This window comes from Podarcis vaucheri (assembly GCF_965113315.1).
Source record: "Podarcis vaucheri genome assembly, chromosome: Z".
Taxonomy (NCBI): Eukaryota; Metazoa; Chordata; class Lepidosauria; order Squamata; family Lacertidae; genus Podarcis; species Podarcis vaucheri.
In genome coordinates, this window is record NC_138758.1 from 52,401,213 (window position 1) to 52,422,589 (window position 21,377).

Here is a 21,377-nt window from a genome sequence, read left to right on the forward strand (position 1 = left end):
TGGCAATATTTCTGAGTTTCTAACCCTGGTTTCAAATATTATTATTATTATTATTATTGGCAATAGATCTCAGTTTCTAACCCTGGTTTCAAATATTATTAGTATTATTATTATTAATGGCAAGAGATCTGAGTTTCTCACCCTGGTTTCAAATATTATTATTATTATTATTATTATTGGCAATAGATCTGAGCTACTAACCCTGGTTTCAATTATTATTATTATTATTATTATTATTAGCAATAGATCTGAGCTACTAACCCTGGTTTCAAATATTATTATTATTATTATTATTATTATTGGCAATAGATCTCAGTTTCTAACCCTGGTTTCAATTATTATTATTATTATTATTATTAGCAATAGATCTGAGCTACTAACCCTGGTTTCAAATATTATTATTATTATTATTATTATTATTATTATTGGCAATAGATCTGAGCTACTAACCCTGGTTTCAAATATTATTATTATTATTATTATTATTATTATTATTATTATTATTGGCAATAGATCTGAGCTACTAACCCTGGTTTCAAATATTATTATTATTATTATTATTGGCAATAGATCTCAGTTTCTAACCCTGGTTTCAATTATTATTATTATTATTATTATTAGCAATAGATCTGAGCTACTAACCCTGGTTTCAATTATTATTATTATTATTATTGGCAATAGATCTCAGTTTCTAACCCTGGTTTCAATTATTATTATTATTATTATTAGCAATAGATCTGAGCTACTAACCCTGGTTTCAATTATTATTATTATTATTATTATTGGCAATAGATCTCAGTTTCTAACCCTGGTTTCAATTATTATTATTATTATTATTATTATTGGCAATAGATCTCAGTTTCTAACCCTGGTTTCAATTATTATTATTATTCTTATTATTATTAGCAATAGATCTGAGCTACTAACCCTGGTTTCAAATATTATTATTATTATTATTATTATTATTATTGGCAATAGATCTCAGTTTCTAACCCTGGTTTCAATTATTATTATTATTATTATTATTATTATTAGCAATAGATCTGAGCTACTAACCCTGGTTTCAAATATTATTATTATTAATGGCAATAGATCTCAGTTTCTAACCCTGGTTTCAATTATTATTATTATTATTATTATTATTATTATTAACGGCAATAGATCTGAGTTTCTAACCCTGGTTTCAGATATTATTAGTATTATTAATATTTATTTTTATTATCCGCAGGCCGAGGGCAGCGTCAGCAGCGTTGGCAAAAGAGCTTCCTCCAGCAGGTATTAATAACGATAATAATAATAACGGTAATATTTTTAATAATGATGATGATAATTAATAATAGTAATAGTAATTACTAATAATAATAGCAATGGCAGGAACTACAAAGCAAAAACCAAAACCGTAGTCATGGCAACCAAAATATTATTATTATTATTATTATCATCATTATATATTATTATTATTTATTATTATTTATTATCATTATTATTATTATAGATTACATATTATTATTATTATTATTATTAAAGTCTCCCATTCCCAGTCTCCCATTAAGAGACTCCCAGTCCCTGTCTCCCAGTCCCAGTTTCCCATTAAGAGACACTTTGTCCCAGTCTCCCATTCCCAGTCTCCCAGTCCCAGTTTCCCAGTCCCAGTCTCCCATTCCCAGTCTCCCAGTAAGAGACTCCCAGTCCCTGTCTCCCAGTCCCAGTCTCCCATTAAGAGACTCCCAGTCCCAGTTTCCCATTAAGAGACTCCCAGTCCCAGTCTCCCATTAAGAGACTCCCAGTTTCCCAGTCTCCCAGTCCCAGTCTCCCAGTCCCAGTCTCCCATTAAGAGACTCCCAGTCCCAGTTTCCCAGTCCCAGTCTCCCAGTCCCAGTTTCCCAGTCCCAGTCTCCCATTAAGAGACTCCCAGTCCGTTTCCCAGTCCCAGTCTCCCAGTCCCAGTTTCCCAGTCCCAGTCTCCCATTAAGAGACTCCCAGTCCCAGTTTCCCATTAACAGACTCCCAGTCCCAGTCTCCCATTCCCAGTCTCCCATTAAGAGACTCCCAGTCCCAGTCTCCCAGTCCCAGTCTCCCATTAATAGACTCCCAGTCTCCCATTAAGAGACTCCCAGTCCCAGTTTCCCAGTCCCAGTCTCCCATTAATAGACTCCCAGTCTCCCATTAACAGGCTCCCAGTCCCAGTCTCCCAGTCCCAGTTTCCCATTAACAGACTCCCAGTCCCAGTCTCCCATTCCCAGTCTCCCATTAATAGACTCCCAGTCTCCCATTAAGAGACTCCCAGTCCCAATTTCCCTTTAAGAGACTCCCAGTCCCAGTCTCCCATTCCCAGTCTCCCATTAAGAGACTCCCAGTCCCTGTCTCCCAGTCCCAGTCTCCCATTAAGAGACTCCCAGTCCCAGTCTCCCATTAAGAGACTCCCAGTTTCCCAGTCTCCCAGTCCCAGTCTCCCAGTCCCAGTCTCCCATTAAGAGACTCCCAGTCCCAGTCTCCCAGTCCCAGTCTCCCATTAAGAGACTCCCAGTCCCAGTTTCCCAGTCCCAGTCTCCCATTAAGAGACTCCCAGTCCGTTTCCCAGTCCCAGTCTCCCAGTCCCAGTTTCCCAGTCCCAGTCTCCCATTAAGAGACTCCCAGTCCCAGTCTCCCATTCCCAGTCTCCCATTAACAGACTCCCAGTCCCAGTCTCCCATTCCCAGTCTCCCATTAAGAGACTCCCAGTCCGTTTCCCAGTCCCAGTCTCCCAGTCCCAGTCTCCCATTCCCAGTCTCCCATTAACAGACTCCCAGTCCCAGTCTCCCATTCCCAGTCTCCCATTAACAGGCTCCCAGTCCCAGTCTCCCAGTCCCAGTTTCCCATTAAGAGACTCCCAGTCCCAGTTTCCCAGTCCCAGTTTCCCATTAAGAGACTCCCATTCCCAGTCTCCCATTAAGAGACTCCCATTCCCAGTCTCCCAGTCCCAGTTTCCCATTAAGAGACTCCCAGTCCCAGTCTCCCATTCCCAGTCTCCCATTAAGAGACTCCCAGTCCCAGTTTCCCAGTCCCAGTTTCCCATTAACAGGCTCCCAGTCCCAGTCTCCCATTCCCAGTTTCCCATTAACAGACTCCCAGTCCCAGTCTCCCATTCCCAGTCTCCCATTAATAGACTCCCAGTCTCCCATTAAGAGACTCCCAGTCCCAGTTTCCCATTAAGAGACTCCCAGTCCCAGTCTCCCATTAAGAGACTCCCAGTTTCCCAGTCTCCCAGTCCCAGTCTCCCATTCCCAGTCTCCCATTAAGAGACTCCCAGTCCCAGTTTCCCACTTCCAGTCTCCCATTAAGAGACTCCCAGTTTCCCAGTCTCCCAGTCCCAGTCTCCCATTAAGAGACTCCCAGTCCCAGTCTCCCATTCCCAGTCTCCCATTAAGAGACTCCCATTCCCAGTCTCCCATTAAGAGACTCCCAGTCCCTGTCTCCCAGTCCCAGTCTCCCATTAAGAGACTCCCAGTCCCAGTTTCCCAGTCCCAGTCTCCCATTAAGAGACTCCCATTCCCAGTCTCCCATTAAGAGACTCCCAGTCCCTGTCTCCCAGTCCCAGTTTCCCATTAAGAGACTCCCAGTCCCAGTCTCCCAGTCCCAGTCTCCCATTAAGAGACTCCCAGTCCCAGTCTCCCAGTCCCAGTCTCCCAGTCCCAGTCTCCCATTAAGAGACTCCCAGTCCCAGTCTCCCAGTCCCAGTCTCCCATTAAGAGACTCCCAGTCCCAGTCTCCCATTCCCAGTCTCCCAGTCCCAGTCTCCCATTAAGAGACTCCCAGTCCCAGTCTCCCAGTCCCAGTCTCCCATTAAGAGACTCCCAGTCCCTGTCTCCCAGTCCCAGTTTCCCATTAAGAGACTCCCAGTCCCAGTCTCCCAGTCCCAGTCTCCCATTAAGAGACTCCCAGTCCCAGTCTCCCATTCCCAGTCTCCCAGTCCCAGTCTCCCATTAAGAGACTCCCAGTCCCAGTCTCCCATTAAGAGACTCCCAGTCCCTGTCTCCCAGTCCCAGTTTCCCATTAAGAGACTCCCAGTCCCAGTTTCCCAGTCCCAGTCTCCCAGTCCCAGTTTCCCAGTCCCAGTCTCCCAGTAAGAGACTCCCAGTCCCAGTCTCCCATTCCCAGTCTCCCATTAAGAGACTCCCATTCCCAGTCTCCCATTAAGAGACTCCCAGTCCCTGTCTCCCAGTCCCAGTCTCCCATTAAGAGACTCCCAGTCCCTGTCTCCCAGTCCCAGTCTCCCATTAAGAGACTCCCATTCCCAGTCTCCCATTAAGAGACTCCCAGTCCCTGTCTCCCAGTCCCAGTTTCCCATTAAGAGACTCCCAGTCCCAGTCTCCCAGTCCCAGTCTCCCATTAAGAGACTCCCAGTCCCAGTCTCCCAGTCCCAGTCTCCCAGTCCCAGTCTCCCATTAAGAGACTCCCAGTCCCAGTCTCCCAGTCTCCCATTAAGAGACTCCCAGTCCCAGTCTCCCATTCCCAGTCTCCCAGTCCCAGTCTCCCATTAAGAGACTCCCAGTCCCAGTCTCCCAGTCCCAGTCTCCCATTAAGAGACTCCCAGTCCCAGTCTCCCAGTCCCAGTCTCCCATTAAGAGACTCCCAGTCCCAGTTTCCCAGTCCCAGTCTCCCAGTCCCAGTTTCCCAGTCCCAGTCTCCCATTAAGAGACTCCCAGTCCCAGTCTCCCATTAAGAGACTCCCAGTCCCAGTCTCCCATTCCCAGTCTCCCATTAAGAGACTCCCAGTCCCTGTCTCCCAGTCCCAGTCTCCCATTAAGAGACTCCCAGTCCCAGTTTCCCATTAAGAGACTCCCAGTCCCAGTCTCCCAGTCCCAGTTTCCCATTAAGAGACTCCCAGTCCCAGTCTCCCATTAAGAGACTCCCAGTCCCAGTCTCCCAGTCCCAGTCTCCCATTAATAGACTCCCAGTCTCCCATTAAGAGACTCCCAGTCCCAGTCTCCCAGTCCCAGTCTCCCATTAACAGACTCCCAGTCCCAGTCTCCCATTAATAGACTCCCAGTCTCCCATTAAGAGACTCCCAGTCCCAGTCTCCCAGTCCCAGTCTCCCATTAATAGACTCCCAGTCTCCCATTAATAGACTCCCAGTCCCAGTTTCCCATTAAGAGACTCCCAGTCCCTGTCTCCCAGTCCCAGTCTCCCATTAAGAGACTCCCAGTCCCAGTCTCCCATTCCCAGTCTCCCATTAAGAGACTCCCAGTCCCAGTCTCCCATTCCCAGTTTCCCATTAATAGACTCCCAGTCCCAGTTTCCCACTTCCAGTCTCCCATTAAGAGACTCCCATTCCCAGTCTCCCAGCCCCCCATTCCCAGTCCCAGTTTCCCATTAAAAGACCCCCGTTCCCAGTCTGTCTGCCCCCCATTCCCAGTCTCCCATTAAAAGACCCCCATTCCCAGTCCCAGCCCCACATTCCCAGTAGCCCATTCCCAGTCTGCCCCCCATTCCCAGTCCTAGCCCCACATCCCAGCCCCCCATTCCCTGCCATTAAAGACCCACATTCCCAGTCCTAGCCCCACATTCCCAGTAGCCCATTCCCAGTCTGCTCTGCCCCCATTCCCCCTCCCAGTTTCCCATTAAAAGACCCCCACTCCCAGTCTGTCTGCCCCCATTCCCAGTCTCCCAGCCCCACACTCCCAGCCCCACACTCCCAGTTCCACTCTCCCAGTATCCCATTCCCAGTCTCCCAGTCCCCCATTCCCAGTCTCCTAGTCCCCCATTCCCAGTCCCAATTTCCCATTAAAAGACCCCCATTCCCAGTCCTAGCCCCACATTCCCAGTAGCCCATTCCCAGTCTGCTCTGCCCCCCATTCCCAGTCCTAGCCCCACATTCCCAGTCTCCCATTAAAAGACCCCCATTCCCAGTCCTAGCCCCACATTCCCAGTCTCCCAGTCCCCCATTAAAAGACCCCCATTCCCAGTCTCCCATTAAAAGACCCCCAGTCCCAGTCCCCCATTCCCAGTCTCCCAGCCCCACACTCCCAGTCCCCCATTAAAAGAACCCCATTCCCAGTCCGCTCTGCCCCCCATTCCCAGTCCAGCCCCACACTCCCAGTCTGCCTGCCCCCATTCCCAGTTTGCCTCCCATTAAAAAAGCCCCATTTCCAGTCCTAGCCCCACATTCCCAGTCTCCCTGCCCCCCATTCTCAGTCTGCTCTGCCCCACACTCCCAGTCTCCCATTAAAAGACTCCCAGTCCTAGCCCCACATTCCCAGTCTCCCGGTATCCCATTCCCAGTCTCCCAGCCCCCCATTCCCAGTCCCAGCCCCCCATTCCCAGTTCGGTCTGCCCCACACTCCCAGTCCCCCAGCCCCACACTCCCAGTTTCCCAGTCCCAGCCCCCCATTCCCAGTCCGGTCTGCCCCACACTCCCAGTCCCCCAGCCCCACACTCCCAGTTTCCCAGTCCCAGCCCCCCATTCCCAGTCCGGTCTGCCCCACACTCCCAGTCCCCCAGCCCCACACTCCCAGTTTCCCAGTCCCAGCCCCCCATTCCCAGTCTGGTCTGCCCCAAACTCCCAGTCCCCCAGCCCCACACTCCCAGTTTCCCAGTCCCAGCCCCCCATTCCCAGTCCGGTCTGCCCCACACTCCCAGTCCCCCAGCCCCACACTCCCAGTTTCCCAGTCCCAGCCCCCCATTCCCAGTCTGGTCTGCCCCAAACTCCCAGTCCCCCAGCCCCACACTCCCAGTTTCCCAGTCCCAGCCCCCCATTCCCAGTCCCCCAGCCCCACACTCCCAGTTTCCCAGTCCCAGCCCTCCATTCCCAGTCCGGTCTGCCCCACACTCCCAGTCCCCCAGCCCCACACTCCCCGTTTCCCAGTCTCCTTGCCCCCATTCCCAGTATCCCAGCCCCACACTCCCAGTCTCCCATTCAAGACCCCATTGTCTCCCAGTCCCCCATTCCCAGACTCTGCCCCCTTTCTCTGACCCCTTTCTCTGCCCCACAGAGACCCGCCCCCCTCGGCCGCCGCCATGCCGGCCTCCGATTCGCCGGCCTCCGACTCGGCCCCGCCCAGCGAGGAGGCCCCGCCCTCCGCCCCCCAAGTCACCGTCAAGACCGAGACCCCCGACGACTTTGCCTGGCCCCACGGCGGCCCCACGGAGCCCCGCAAAGGGGGCCGTGGGGCAGCCCCAGCCGAGATCTGCGTCGTCCTGGGCGGGGTCCGCAGCCAGCAGACCCTGGGTAAGCTAGGTGCGACCCCTATTTTCTGTGGGGCAGAGTGGGTTGGGGGTCGGTTAGGGGTCAGGGAGAGGTTGGGTTAGGGGTCAGGACCCCCGACTTGGGGGTCAGGGACCCTTTGGGTCAGTCGGGACGCTGGGTAAGCTAGGTGGGTGGTGCGACCCCTATTTTCTGTGGGGCAGAGTGGGTTGGGGGGCGGTTATGGGTCAGGGGCCCCTTTGGTTGGGGGTCAGGGACCCATTGGGTTGGGGGTCAGGGAAACTGCGGGGAACTTTGGGGTTGGGGGTCAAAGGAGCAGACCCTGGGTAAGCTAGGTGCGACCCCTATTTTCCGTGGGGCAGAGACGGTTGGGGGTCAGGGGAACAACCCCTATTTTCTGTGGGGCAGAGATGGTTGGGGGTCAGGGAAACGACCCCTATTTTCTGGGGGGTGGAACGGGTTGGGGGTCAGGGAAACGACCCCTATTTTCTGTGGGCCTTTGGTTGGGGGTCAGGGGCCATTTGGTTGGGGGTCAGGGAAACTGCGGGGAACTTTGGGGTTGGGGGTCAAAGGAGCCTTTGGGTGGGTGGGTGGCGCAACCCCTTTTTTCTGTGGGGCAGGGGCGGTTGGGGGTCAGGGAGAGGTTTGGTTAGGGGTCAGGACCATCGACTTGGGGGTCGGGGACCCTTTGGGTCAGTTGGGACGCTGGGTAAGCTAGGTGGGTGGTGTGACCCCTATTTTCTGTGGGGCGGAGGCAGTTGGGGGTCGGTTATGGGTCAGGGGGACCCTTGGGGGTCGGGACCCATTAGGTTGGGGGTCAGGGAAACTGCGGGGAACTTTTGGGTTGGGGGTCAGGGGGTCCTTTTGGTGGGTGGGTGGCGCAACCCCTTTTTTCTGTGGGGCAGAGTTGATTGGGGGTCGGGGAAACTGGGGGGCCCTTTGGGTTTGGGGTCGGGATTCTTTTGGTGAGTGGGTGGCGCGACCCCTATTTTCCGTGGGGCAGAGGCGGCTGGGGGTCAGGGAAACGACCCCTATTTTCTGGGGGGTGGGGGCAGTTGGGGGTCAGGGAAACGACCCCTATTTTCTGTGGGCCTTTGGTTGGGGGCCCTTTTGTTGGGGGTCAAGGGAGCCTTTTGGTGGTTGGTTGGCGCGACCCCTATTTTCTGTGGGGCAGGGGCGGTTGGGGGTCAGGGGAACGTTTGGTTAGGGGTCAGGAGCCCTTTGGTTGGGGGGCGGGGGCCCTTTGGGTTTGGGGTCCGGGAAACTGGGGGGACCCTTTGGGTTGGGGGTCAGGAGAGCCTTTTGGTGGGTGGGTGGCGCGACCCCTATTTTCTGTGGGGCAGAGGCGGTTGAGGGTCGGGAAAACGTTTGGTTGTGGGTCAGGGTTCCTTTTGGTTAGGGGTCAGGGGCCCCTTTTCTTGGGGGTCAGGGAAACTGGGGGGCCTTTGGGTTGGGGGTCAGGGGAGCCTTTTGGCGGGTGGGTGGCACGACCCCTATTTTCCGTGGGGCAGGGTTGGTTAGGGGTCAGGGAAACTGGGGGCCCCCTTTGGGTTATGGGTCAGGGGGCCCTTTTGTTATGGGTCAGGGGCCCTTTTGTTGGGGGTCAGGGAAACTGGGGGGCCCTTTGGGTTAGGGGTCAGGGAACCCTTTGGTTGGGGGTCAGGAGCCCTTTTGTTGGGGGGCGGGGGCCCTTTGGGTTTGGGGTCCATGAAACTGGGGGGACCCTTTGGGTTGGGGGTCAGGAGAGCCTTTGGGTGGGTGGGTGGCACGACCCCTATTGTCTGTGGGGCAGAGGCGGTTGGGGGTCGGCTAAACGTTTGGTTAGGGGTCAGGGGGCCCTTTGGGTTGGGGGTCGGGCGGAAAGTGGGGGGTGCGCAGCGCCTGGGTAAGCGAGGTGGGTGGCGTGACCCCTATTTTCCGTGGGGCGGGGTCAATTGGGGGTCAGGGAAACTAGGGGGACCCGTTAGGTTGGGGGTCAGGGGACCCTTTTGTTGGGGGTCAGGGGCCCTTTCAGTTAGGGGTCAGGGAACCCTTTTGTTGGGGGTCAGGTCAGGGAACCCCTTTGGGTTGGGGGTCAGGAGACCCTTGGTAAGCTAGGTGGGTGGCGCGACCCTTATTTTGTGTGGGGCAGAGCTGGTTGGGGGTCAGGGGCCCTTTTGGTTGGGGGTCAGAGGTCCTTTTGGTTGGGGGTCAGGGAGCCCTTTTGTTGGGGGTCAGGGGTCCTTTTGGTTAGGGGTCAGGGGACCCTTTTGTTGGGGGTCAGGGGTCCTTTTGGTTAGGGGTCAGGGAACCCTTTTGGTGGGGGTCAGGGCCCCTTTTGGTTAGGGGTCAGGGAACCCTTTTGTTGGGGGTCAAGGGACCCTTTTGGTTAGGGGTCAGGGAACCCTTTTGGTGGGGGTCAAGGGACCCTTTTGGTTAGGGGTCAGGGAACCCTTTTGTTGGGGGTCAAGGGACCCTTTTGGTTAGGGGTCAGGGGACCCTTTTGTTGGGGGTCAGGGGTCCTTTTGGTTAGGGGTCAGGGAACCCTTTTGGTGGGGGTCAGGGGCCCTTTTGGTTAGGGGTCAGGGGACCCTTTTGGTTATGGGTCAGGGGACCCTTTTGTTGGGGGTCAAGGGACCCTTTTGGTTAGGGGTCAGGGAACCCTTTTGGTGGGGGTCAAGGGACCCTTTTGGTTAGGGGTCAGGGAACCCTTTTGGTGGGGGTCAAGGGACCCTTTTGGTTAGGGGTCAGGGAACCCTTTTGTTGGGGGTCAAGGGACCCTTTTGGTTAGGGGTCAGGGAACCCTTTTGTTGGGGGTCAAGGGACCCTTTTGGTTAGGGGTCAGGGAACCCTTTTGTTGGGGGTCAAGGGACCCTTTTGGTTAGGGGTCAGGGGACCCTTTTGTTGGGGGTCAGGGACCCTTTTGGTTAGGGGTCAGGGAACCCTTTTGGTGGGGGTCAGGGGCCCTTTTGGTTAGGGGTCAGGGGACCCTTTTGGTTATGGGTCAGGGGACCCTTTTGGAGGTCAGGGGACCCTTTGGTTATGGGTCAGGGAACCCTTTTGTTGGGGGTCAGGGGTCCTTTTGGTTAGGGGTCAGGGGACCCTTTTGTTGGGGGTCAGGGGTCCTTTTGGTTAGGGGTCAGGGAACCCTTTTGGTGGGGGTCAGGGGCCCTTTTGGTTAGGGGTCAGGGAACCCTTTTGTTGGGGGTTTGGCTTCCGGTTTGAATCCAGTTTGAATCCGGTCCGAATCCGGTTCGAATCCATTCCGAATCTGGTCTGAATCTGGTTCGAATCCGGTTTGAATCCAGTTTGAATCCGATCCGAATCCGGTTTGAATCCGGTACGAATCCGGTCTGAATCTGGTCTGAATCCGGTCCGAATCCGATCCGAATTTGGTTTGAATCCGGTCCGAATCCAGTTTGAATCCGGTCCAAATCCGGTTTGAATCCGGTTCGAATCCGGTTCGAATCTGGTTTGAATCCGGTTTGAATCTGGTCCGAATCCGGTTTGACTCCGCTTCTCTTCCAGGCTCCTACGAGTGCGGGATCTGCGGCAAGAAGTACAAGTACTACAACTGCTTCCAGACCCACGTCCGGGCGCACCGAGGTAACGGGTTCGAGTCCCGGCTTCAAACCGGTTTACCGTTTGGCGCGTCGTTTTTTCTCTCTGGCCCTCGTTAATCGTGAATCTGATTATTTTCTATTATTATTATTAGTATTATTATTTATGCAATTATTATTATTATTTGTGGATGTTTTGATTTTACGGTATTATTATTATTGTCAGGATGATTATTATCATGATTGTTATTATTATTGTCATGATTATTATTATCATGATTATTATCATGATTATTATCATGATTATTATCATGTTATTATCATGATTGTTATTATTATTATCGTGATTATTATCATTATTATCATGATTATTATTATCATGATGATGATTATTAGTATTATGATTATTATTATGATTATCGTTATGAATATTATTATTATCACAATTATTATCATGATTATTATAATTATCATGATGATGATGATTATCATGATTATTATTATCATCATCATTATTATTATCATGATTATTATTATTATTATGATTATTATTATCATGATTATTATTATCATCATCATTATTATTAGTATCAGGATAATTATTATCATGATTGTTATTATTATTATCATGATTATTATCATGATTATTATCATGTTATTATCATGATTGTTATTATCATGATTATCATTATTATCATGATTATGATTATCATCATGATTATTATCATTAGTATTATCATGATTATTATCATTAGTATTATCATGATTATTATTATGATTATTGTTATGAATATTATTATTATCACAATTATTATTATCATGATTATTATCATTATGATGAGGAATATTATCATGATTATTATTATCATGATTATTATCATTATCATGATTATTATTATTATCATTATGATGATGATGATTTTTATTATCATGATTATTATTATTATCATGAATATTATTATCATTATTATTATGATCATTATCATTATTATCATTATTATTATCATTATCATTATTATTATTATCATGATTATCATGATTGTTATCATGATTATTATTATTACGATTATTATTATTATGATGATTATTATCATGATTATGATTATCATGATTATGATTATTATCATGATTATTATTATTATCATCATCATTATTATTCTTATCATTATTATTATTATTATCATTATTATTCTTATCGTTATTATTATTGTGATTATGATTAATGGTTTCCGTTCCTTCCTGACTGTTACCGATTGTTTTAATTTGTTTTTGAAAATTATTATTATTAATCATATTAACATTATCGTTACTAATTATTAATTACTATTATTATTATTCCTAGACACGGAAGTGGCGTCGGGCGAAGGCGCTTCCCAAGGCAGTAAGTAACCCCTGGCTATTATTATTATTAATCATTTATTATTATTGCTATTAGTCGTCATATCTTATAATTAATAGTAATATGATTAATATTCAGTATTAATAATATTGTATCTTATAATCAATAGAATTATTATTGTTATTTGTTGCTCACCATTTTTTATATGACATATAATACAATTAGTAATAGTAATATGACTAGTTGTTAATATTGTTGATTAATAATTACAGCTAATATTAATCATAATTAAAAGTTATTATTAGTAGTAGTAGTGATTAATTAGTTATTAATTATTAGCTATTATTATTATTACTATAACCGGATCTCTTTTTGGGGGGGATCTCCTGGGAATCCGCCGAATCTCTCTCTCTCCCCCCTGATCCCGCCATACAGTAATATTAAATATTAATATTCATTATTATTATTATTATTATTATTATTATTATTACCACCGGATCTCTTTTGGGGGGATTTGCTGGGAATCCGCCAAATCTCTCTTTCCTCTGATCCCGCCAGACAGTAATATTAAATATTAATATTAATAATAATAATTATTATTATTATTATTATTATTATTATTACCGGATCTCTTTTGGGGGGGATCTGCTGGGAATCCGCCGAATCTCTCTCTCTCCCCTGATCCCGCCCGACATTAATATTAAATATTATTAACAACAACAACAATTATTACTATTATTATTATTATTATTATTATTATTATTATTATTACTACTACTACTACTACTATTACCGGATCTCTTTTTTGGGGGGATCTCCTGGGAATCCGCCGAATCTCTCTCTCCCCTGATCCCGCCAGACATTAATATTAAATATTATTATTAACAACAACTATTATTATTATTATTATTATTATTATTATTATTATTACTACTACTACTACTGGATATCTGGGAGGGGGGATCTCCTGGGAATCCGCCGAATCTCTCTCTCCCCTGATCCCGCCAGACATTAATATTAAATATTATTATTAACAACTATTATTATTATTATTATTATTATTATTATTATTATTATTATTATTATTATTACTGGATCTCTTTTGGGGGTGGGATCTCCTGGGAATCCACCGAATCTCTCTCTCTCTCCCCTGATCCCGCCAGACAACTTCCGCTACACCTGCGACATTTGCGGGAAGAAGTACAAATACTACAGTTGCTTCCAGGAGCACCGCGATCTCCACGCGGTCGACGGTGAGTAGATCGCCAGGGATCCACCGGATCCCCCGGTCCCCCGCCTCCCGGTTCCCTCCGGCCTTTTCCCGGAACACCAGGAAATGATTTCTTAGTACAGATTCGGATCCTCCCAGGGACTGGATCCTGAGTCCGATCCCCCCGTGATCCCTTTTCTCGGGATCGGGCTGTTTTTTGTCTTGGGGGAGGTTCCCAGCGACGGGGAAAACGGGGATCTGGAGGATCCCGTGGACGGTCTGGAACGCCAGGAGGATCCGGGCGGGTGTTCCAGGATCCGGAGTGCCGGGAGGATCTGTTCAGACGGGCCAGGATCCGGAAAGCTGGGAGGATCCGGTTGGGCAGGCTGGGATCCAGAACGCCAGGAGGGTCTGGGCTGACGGGTCGGGATCCGGAGCGCCGGGAGGATCCAGGCGGATGGGTGAGGATCCGTTGTAACAGGTCAGGATCCGGAACGCCGGGAGGATCTATGTGGACAGGCCGGGATCCGGGGAAAGCTGGGAAGGGCGGCCGGAGATCCGGGGATCCCAGAGATCCGGAACGACCCTCCCTGCTCTTCTCTTCCAGATCCCTATGACCAGGCCATGGTCGCCAAAGACGAGGTCAAGGAAGAGGATCCGGAACCCTTCCAGAAGATCGGTCCAAGTACGAGATCCCGGGGATCCGGCTGGAGGGATCCGCCGGCTTTCCGAAGCGGCCGGATCCCTCCGGGAATCGGTTCAATTCTAGGGGGGGCGCAGGTTTGAGAGGCGGGATCTGGGAGATCGGGAGGGCGGGACTCGATCCCGGGATCTGGCGGGGTTGTGGGAAAGGAGATCCTTTTGTGTTGGATTTGTATTTGACTAACAAAATGTTCTGGGAAAAGAGAAATAATAATAATAATAATAATAATAATAATAATAATAATAATAATAATAATAATAATAATAATAGATATTAAATATATAATGGAGATTAAAAATAATAAGTATTAATAATAATAGTAATAATAATAGATATTAAAAGTAATAATGGATATAAAATAATAGATCATAATAAAATATATTAATAACACTATAAAAATAATAATAATATAATAGCAATATAATAATAATGATGATAATAATAATAGTAATAGATATTAAATATAATCAAGATTAAAAATAATAAATATTAAAAATAATAGTAATAATAGATATTAAAAGCAATAATGGATATAAAATAATAGATCATAATAAGATACATTAATAATGCTGTAAGAAATAGTAGTAATAATAATAATAATAATAATAATAATATATATATATATATATAATAGAGATTTAAAATAATAAATATAAAAAGTAATAGTAATAATAGATATTAAAAGTAATAATGGATATAAAAGAATAGACCGTAATAAGATATATTAATAATACTGTAAGAAATAATAATAATAATAATAATGGATAGCAATAATAAAAGAGAATGATTAATAGATGTTAATAGTTGAATATAATCAATCATAGATATTAATTAAAACATCTCTTTGAATAGATATTAAAAATAATAGGTATTAATAAAAATAATGGATAGGAATAATTGATATTGAGATTAATAATTGATATTATTATTAACTGATGTATTGATAATTGATGGTAATGATTGACGATGATGATGATGATGATGATAATAATAATAATAATAATAATAATAATAATAATAATAGTCAATGTTACGACCCTATTATTCGAATCCAGAGTGAGACCCCAGGAATCCGGGTTCGAATCCAGAGTGAGACCCCATTAATCCGGGTTCGAATCCGGAGTGAGACCAGAGGAATCCGGGTTCGAATCTGGAGTGAGACCCCGGGAATCCGGGTTCGAATCCGGAGTGAGACCAGAGGAATCCGGGTTTGAATCCAGAGTGAGACCACAGGAATCCGGGTTCGAATCCAGAGTGAGACCAGAGGAATCCGGGTTCGAATCTGGAGTGAGACCCCGGGAATCCGGGTTCGAATCCGGAGTGAGACCAGAGGAATCCGGGTTCGAATCCAGAGTGAGACCACAGGAATCCGGGTTCGAATCCAGAGTGAGACCACAGGAATCCGGGTTCAAATCCGGAGTGAGACCACAGGAATCCGGGTTCAAATCCAGAGTGAGACCACAGGAATCCGGGTTCAAATCCGGAGTGAGACCCTAGGAATCCGGGTTCGAATCCAGAGTGAGACCCCGGGAATCCGGGTTCGAATCCAGAGTGAGACCAGAGGAATCCGGGTTCGAATCCGGAGTGAGACCACAGGAATCCGGGTTCGAATCCAGACTGAGACCAGAGGAATCCGGGTTCGAATCCAGAGTGAGACCCCAGGAATCTGGGTTCGAATCCGGTGCAACACCCCACGAAACCGGTTTCGAATCCGAATCCGGGTTCGAATCTGGGAAAAGGGACCCAGTTCATCCCAGTTTGGGAAGGGACTCGGGTTCGAATCCAGAGTGAGACCCCAGGAATCCGGGTTCAAATGTGAAGCAGGACCCCAGGAATCCGGGTTTGACTCTGGAAAGAGACCCTAGGAATCCGGTTTCAAACCATAAATCTGGGTTCGAATCCATGACATTCCTTCATGAATCCGGATTCGAATTGGGTTCGAAACCCCAAGAATCCGGGTTCGAATCTGGGAAATCCAGTTTGAAGAATCCAGAAAAATACCCCAAGAATCCGGGTTCAAATCCAGTTTGAAGAATCCAGAAAAATACCCCAAGAATCCGGGTTCGAATGTGGGAAATCCAGTTCGAAGAATCCGGTTTGAAGCCAGTTTGGGGATTCCTGGGGGTCCGGATTGAATCTGGAATGAGACCCCAAGAATCCGGTTTCAAACACAGTACAAGACCCCCATCAATTTGGACAGGATCCCCGGAATCTGGTTTGAAACCAGTGCGGGACCCCAAGAATCTGGGTTCGAATCCGGTGCAAGAGACCCCAGGAATCTGGTTTCAAATCCGGAGCGAAGCCCTGATTGAATCTGGAAAGAGACCCCAAGAATCCGGTTTCAAACCCAATCTGGGTTCGAATCCATGACATTCCTTCACGAATCCGGATTCGAATTGGGTTCGAAACCCCAAGAATCCGGGTTCGAATCTGAGAAATCCAGTTCAAAGAATCTGGTTTGAAGCCAGTTCGGGGATTCCTGGGGGTCCGGATTGAATCCGGAAAGAGACCCCAAGAATCCGGTTTCAAACCCAGTGCAAGACCCCCATCAATCTGGGTTCGAATCCATGACATTCCTTCACGAATCCGGATTCGAATTGGGTTCGAAACCCCGAGAATCCGGGTTCGAATCTGAGAAATCTAGTTCAAAGAATCCGGTTTGAAGCCAGTGTGGGGATTCCTGGGGGTCCGGATTGAATCTGGAATGAGACCCCCAGAATCCGGTTTCAACCCCAGTACAAGACCCCCATCAATCTGGGTTCGAATTCGGTGCAAAACCCCAGGAATCTGGGTTCGAATCCAGAATGAGACCCCAAGGATCCGGGTTCAAATGTGAAGCAGGACCCCAGGAATCCGGGTTTGAATCTGGAAAGAGACCCCAGGAATCCGGTTTCAAACCATAAATCTGGGTTCGAATCCATGACATTCCTTCACGAATCCGGATTCGAAATGGGTTCGAAACCCCAAGAACCCGGGTTCGAATCTGGGAAATCCAGTTTGAAGAATCCAGAAAAATACCCCAAGAATCCGGGTTCAAATCCAGTTTGAAGAATCCAGAACAATACCCCAAGAATCCGGGTTCGAATGTGGGAAATCCAGTTTGAAGAATCCAGAAAAATACCCTAAGAATCCGGGTTCAAATGTGGGCAATCCAGTTCGAAGAATCCGGTTTGAAGCCAGTTTGGGGATTCCTGGGGGTCCGGATTGAATCTGGAAAGAGACCCCCAGAATCCGGTTTCAAACCCAGTGCAAGACCCCCATCAATCTGGCTTCGAATCCGGTGCAAAACCCCAGGAATCTGGGTTCGAATCCAGAATGGGACCCCAAGAATCCGGGTTCAAATGGGAAGCAGGATCCCAGGAATCCGGGTTTGACTCTGGAAAGAGACCCCAGGAATCCGGTTTCAAACCCAGTGCAAGACCCCCATCAATCCCGGTTCAAATCCAGTCCCAAACCCCCAGAATCCGGGTTCGAATCCCCGAGAATCCGGGTACAAATGTGCGAAAAGAGACCCACTTTGATCCGGTTTGGGAAGGGACTCGCATTCGGGGGATCCCTGGGGATCCGGCTGGATCTCCTTGGGGGATCCCCCAGATCTCACTCCTCTTTTCTCCCCCCAGAAACCGGCAGCTACACGTGCGAATTCTGCGGCAAGCAATACAAATACTACACTCCGTATCAGGAGCACGTCGCTCTTCACGCGCCAATCAGTGAGTAATCCGGATTCGCACCCGGGGCCGGCGGGCGGGATTTCCCCCTGGATCCTCACTCCTCTTTCCTCGAAACCCGGGGCCAGATCCCAAGGGTGCGGGTTCGAATCCAGCTTTGAATCCAGGGCAAAAGCTTGGGGATCCGGGTTCGAATCGGGAGTGAAACCCTGGGGTTCCGGGTTCGAATTTGGGGGGTGACACTGGGAATCCGTGTTTGAATCTGGTGCAAGATCCCAGGAATCCGGGTTCGAATCTGGAGCAGGACTCCAGGAATCTGGGTTCGAATCCAGTTTGAGACCGAATGAATCCTGGTTCAAATCCAGAATGAGACCCGGTTCGAATCTGGTTTCGAATCTGGGAAGAGACCCCAGGAATCCAGATTGAATCCAGATTGAGACCCAATGAATCAATCAGTGAGTAAACCGGATTCGTACCCGGGGCCGGCGGGTGGGATTTCCCCCCGGGGATCTGGGGGGCGGGATCCCAATAATCCGGTTTTGAATCTGGGGAGAGATACCAGGAATCTGGGTTTGAATCCAGGGTGAAACCCAGGGATTCTGGGTTCGAATCCAGTTTGAATCTAGTGAATCCGGGTTCGAATCTGGGAAGAGACCCCAGGAATCCAGATTGAATCCAGATTGAGACCCAATGAATCAGTGAGTAAACCGGATTCGCACCCAGGGCTGGCGGGTGGGATTTCCCCCCGGGGATCTGGGGGGCGGGATCCCAAGAACCCGGGTTCGAATCCAGATTGAGACCCAGTGAATCTGGTTTCGAATCTGGGAAGAGACCCCAGGAATCCAGATTGAGGACCCAAGGAATCAATCAGTGAGTAAACCAGATTCGCACCCGGGGCCGGCGGGCGGGATTTCCCCCCGGGGATCTGGGGGGCGGGATCCCAAGAATCCAGGTTCGAATCCAGATTGAGACCCAGCGAATCCGGGTTCGAATCTGGCAAGAGACCCCAGGAATCCAGATTGAATCCAGATTGAGACCCAAGGAATCAATCAGTGAGTAAACCGGATTCGCACCCGGGGCCGGGGGCGGGATTTCCCCCCGGGGATCTGGGGGGAAAGGGATCCCAAGAACCCGGGTTCAAATCCAGATTGAGACCCAGTGAATCCGGGTTCGAATCTGGGAAGAGACCCCAGGAATCCAGATTGAATCCCGATTGAGACCCAAGGAATCAATCAGTGAGTAAACTGGATTCGCACCCGGGGCCGGCGGGCGGGATTTCCCCCGGGGATCTGGGGGCGGGATCCCAAGAATCCGGGTTCAAATCCAGATTGAATCCAGATTGAGACCTAGTGAATCTGGGTTCGAATCTGGGGAGAGATAGCAGGAATCTGGGTTTGAACCCGGGGTGAAACCCAGGGATTCTGGGTTCGAATCCAGATTGAGACCCAATGAATCCGGATTCAAATCTGGGATGAGATAGCAGGAATCTGGGTTTGAATCTGGGGCAGGACTCCAGGAATCTGGGTTCGAATGCAGAATGAGACCTGAAGAAACTGGATTCGAATCCAGTGCAGGACCTCAAGAATCTGGGTTTGAATCTGGAGTGAAACCCTGGGGTCCGGGTTCGAATTTGGGGAGGGAGACCAGGAATCCGGGTTCAAATCTGGTGCAAGATCCCAGGAATGTGGGTTCAAATCTGGAACAGGACTCCAGGAATCTGGGTTCGAATCCAGTTTGAGACCAAATGAATCCGGCTTTGAATCCAGTTTGAGACCGAATGAATCTGGGTTCAAATCCAGTGCAAAACTCAAAGAATCTGGGTTCAAATCCAGACCAAAACCCCAAGAATCCGGGTTCAAATCTTGTGCAAGACCCCAAGAATGCTATGCAAGACCCCAAGAATCCGGGTTCGAATCCAGGGAATCCGGGTTCAAATCTGGAGCAAAACCCCAGAAACCCAGCTTCCAATCTGGTGCCAGACCCCATGAATCCGGGTTCAAATCTGGTGCCAGACCCCATGAATCCGGGTTCAAATCTGGTGCAAAACCCCAGGAATCCGGGTTCATACCAAGACCAAACCCCCATGAATCCGGGTTCAAATCTGGTGCCAGACCCCATGAATCCGGGTTCAAATCTGGTGCAAAACCCCAGGAATCCGGGTTCATACCAAGACCAAACCCCCATGAATCCGGGTTCAAATCTGGTGCAAAACCCCAGGAATCCGGGTTCATACCAAGACCAAACCCCCATGAATCCGGGTTCAAATCTGGTGCCAGACCCCATGAATCCGGGTTCAAATCTGGTGCAAAACCCCAGGAATCCGGGTTCATACCAAGACCAAACCCCCATGAATCCGGGTTCAAATCTGGAGCAAAACCCCAAGAATCCGGGTTCAAACCCAGAACGAAACCCCATGAATCCAGGTTCGAATTTGGAGCAAAACCCCAGGAATCCAGGTTCAAACCCAGAACGAAACCCCAGGAATCCGGGTTCAAACCCAGAACGAAACCCCAGGAATCCGGGTTCAAACCCAGACCAAACCCCCAAGAATCCGGGGTCGAATCTGGTGCAAAACCCCAGGAATCCAGGTTTGAACCCAGAACGAAACCCCAAGAATCCGGGTTCAAAACCCCCATGAATCCGGGTTCAAATCTGGAGCAAAACCCCATGAATCTGGGTTCAAATCTGGAGCAAAACCCTAATCAGGTTCATACCGAGACCAAACCCCCATGAATCCGGGTTCAAATCTGGAGCAAAACCCCAGGAATCCGGGTTCAAACCCAGAACGAAACCCCATGAATCCAGGTTCGAATTTGGAGCAAAACCCCAGGAATCCAGGTTCAAACCCAGAACGAAACCCCAGGAATCCGGGTTCAAACCCAGAACGAAACCCCAGGAATCCGGGTTCAAACCCAGACCAAACCCCCAAGAATCCGGGGTCGAATCTGGTGCAAAACCCCAGGAATCCAGGTTTGAACCCAGAACGAAACACCAGGAATCCGGGTTCAAACCCAGACCAAACCCCCAAGAATCCGGGGTCGAATCTGGTGCAAAACCCCAGGAATCCGGGTTCAAACCCAGACCAAACCCCCAAGAATCCGGGTTCAAAACCCCCATGAATCCGGGTTCAAATCTGGAGCAAAACCCCATGAATCTGGGTTCAAATCTGGAGCAAAACCCTAATCAGGTTCATACCGAGACCAAACCCCCATGAATCCGGGTTCAAATCTGGAGCAAAACCCCAGGAATCTGGGTTCAAACCCAGAACGAAACCCCAGGAATCCGGGTTGAAACCCAGACCAAACCCCCATGAATCCTGGGGTCATATCTGGAGCAAAACCCCAAGAATCCGGGTTCGAATCTGGTGCAAAACCCCAGGAATCCAGGTTTGAACCCAGAACGAAACCCCATGAATCCGGGTTCAAATCTGGTTCAAAACCCCAAGAATCCGGGTTCAAACCCAGAATGAGACCCCCAAGAATCTGGGTTCGACTCTACAGCAAGACCCCAAGAATCCGGGTTCAAATCCGGTGTAAAACGCCAAGCATCCGGTTTTGAATGTGGGGCAAAACTCCTGGAATTTGTGTTCAAATCCAGAATGACACCCCAAGAATCCGGGTTTGAATCCGGTGTAAAACGCCAAGAATCCGGTTTTGAATCTGGGGCAAAACCCCTGGAATCCGGTTTCAAATCTGCGGCCAAAATCTGGATTCGAATCGGGGGCAAAACCCCTGG

At 48.6% G+C, this 21,377-nt stretch overlaps 1 protein-coding gene across 1 annotated transcript in view; it reads left to right on the plus strand.

Annotated features, from left to right (window-relative positions):
* Positions 1–1,175: 1,175 nt before the first annotated feature.
* LOC309524277 (zinc finger protein 618-like) overlaps positions 1,176–21,377 on the plus strand; it is a gene marked incomplete at its 3' end in the record, with an annotated part of 41,572 nt that continues 21,370 nt past the window's right edge. Inside the window, exons 1-7 of the mRNA XM_082208734.1 lie at positions 1,176–1,275; positions 6,972–7,207; positions 10,691–10,768; positions 12,065–12,103; positions 13,225–13,314; positions 13,879–13,956; positions 17,595–17,684. Of these exons, the coding sequence (XP_082064860.1) occupies positions 6,997–7,207; positions 10,691–10,768; positions 12,065–12,103; positions 13,225–13,314; positions 13,879–13,956; positions 17,595–17,684 (586 nt within the window). The 5' untranslated portion in view covers positions 1,176–1,275; positions 6,972–6,996. The remainder of the gene's footprint in view (positions 1,276–6,971; positions 7,208–10,690; positions 10,769–12,064; positions 12,104–13,224; positions 13,315–13,878; positions 13,957–17,594; positions 17,685–21,377) is intronic.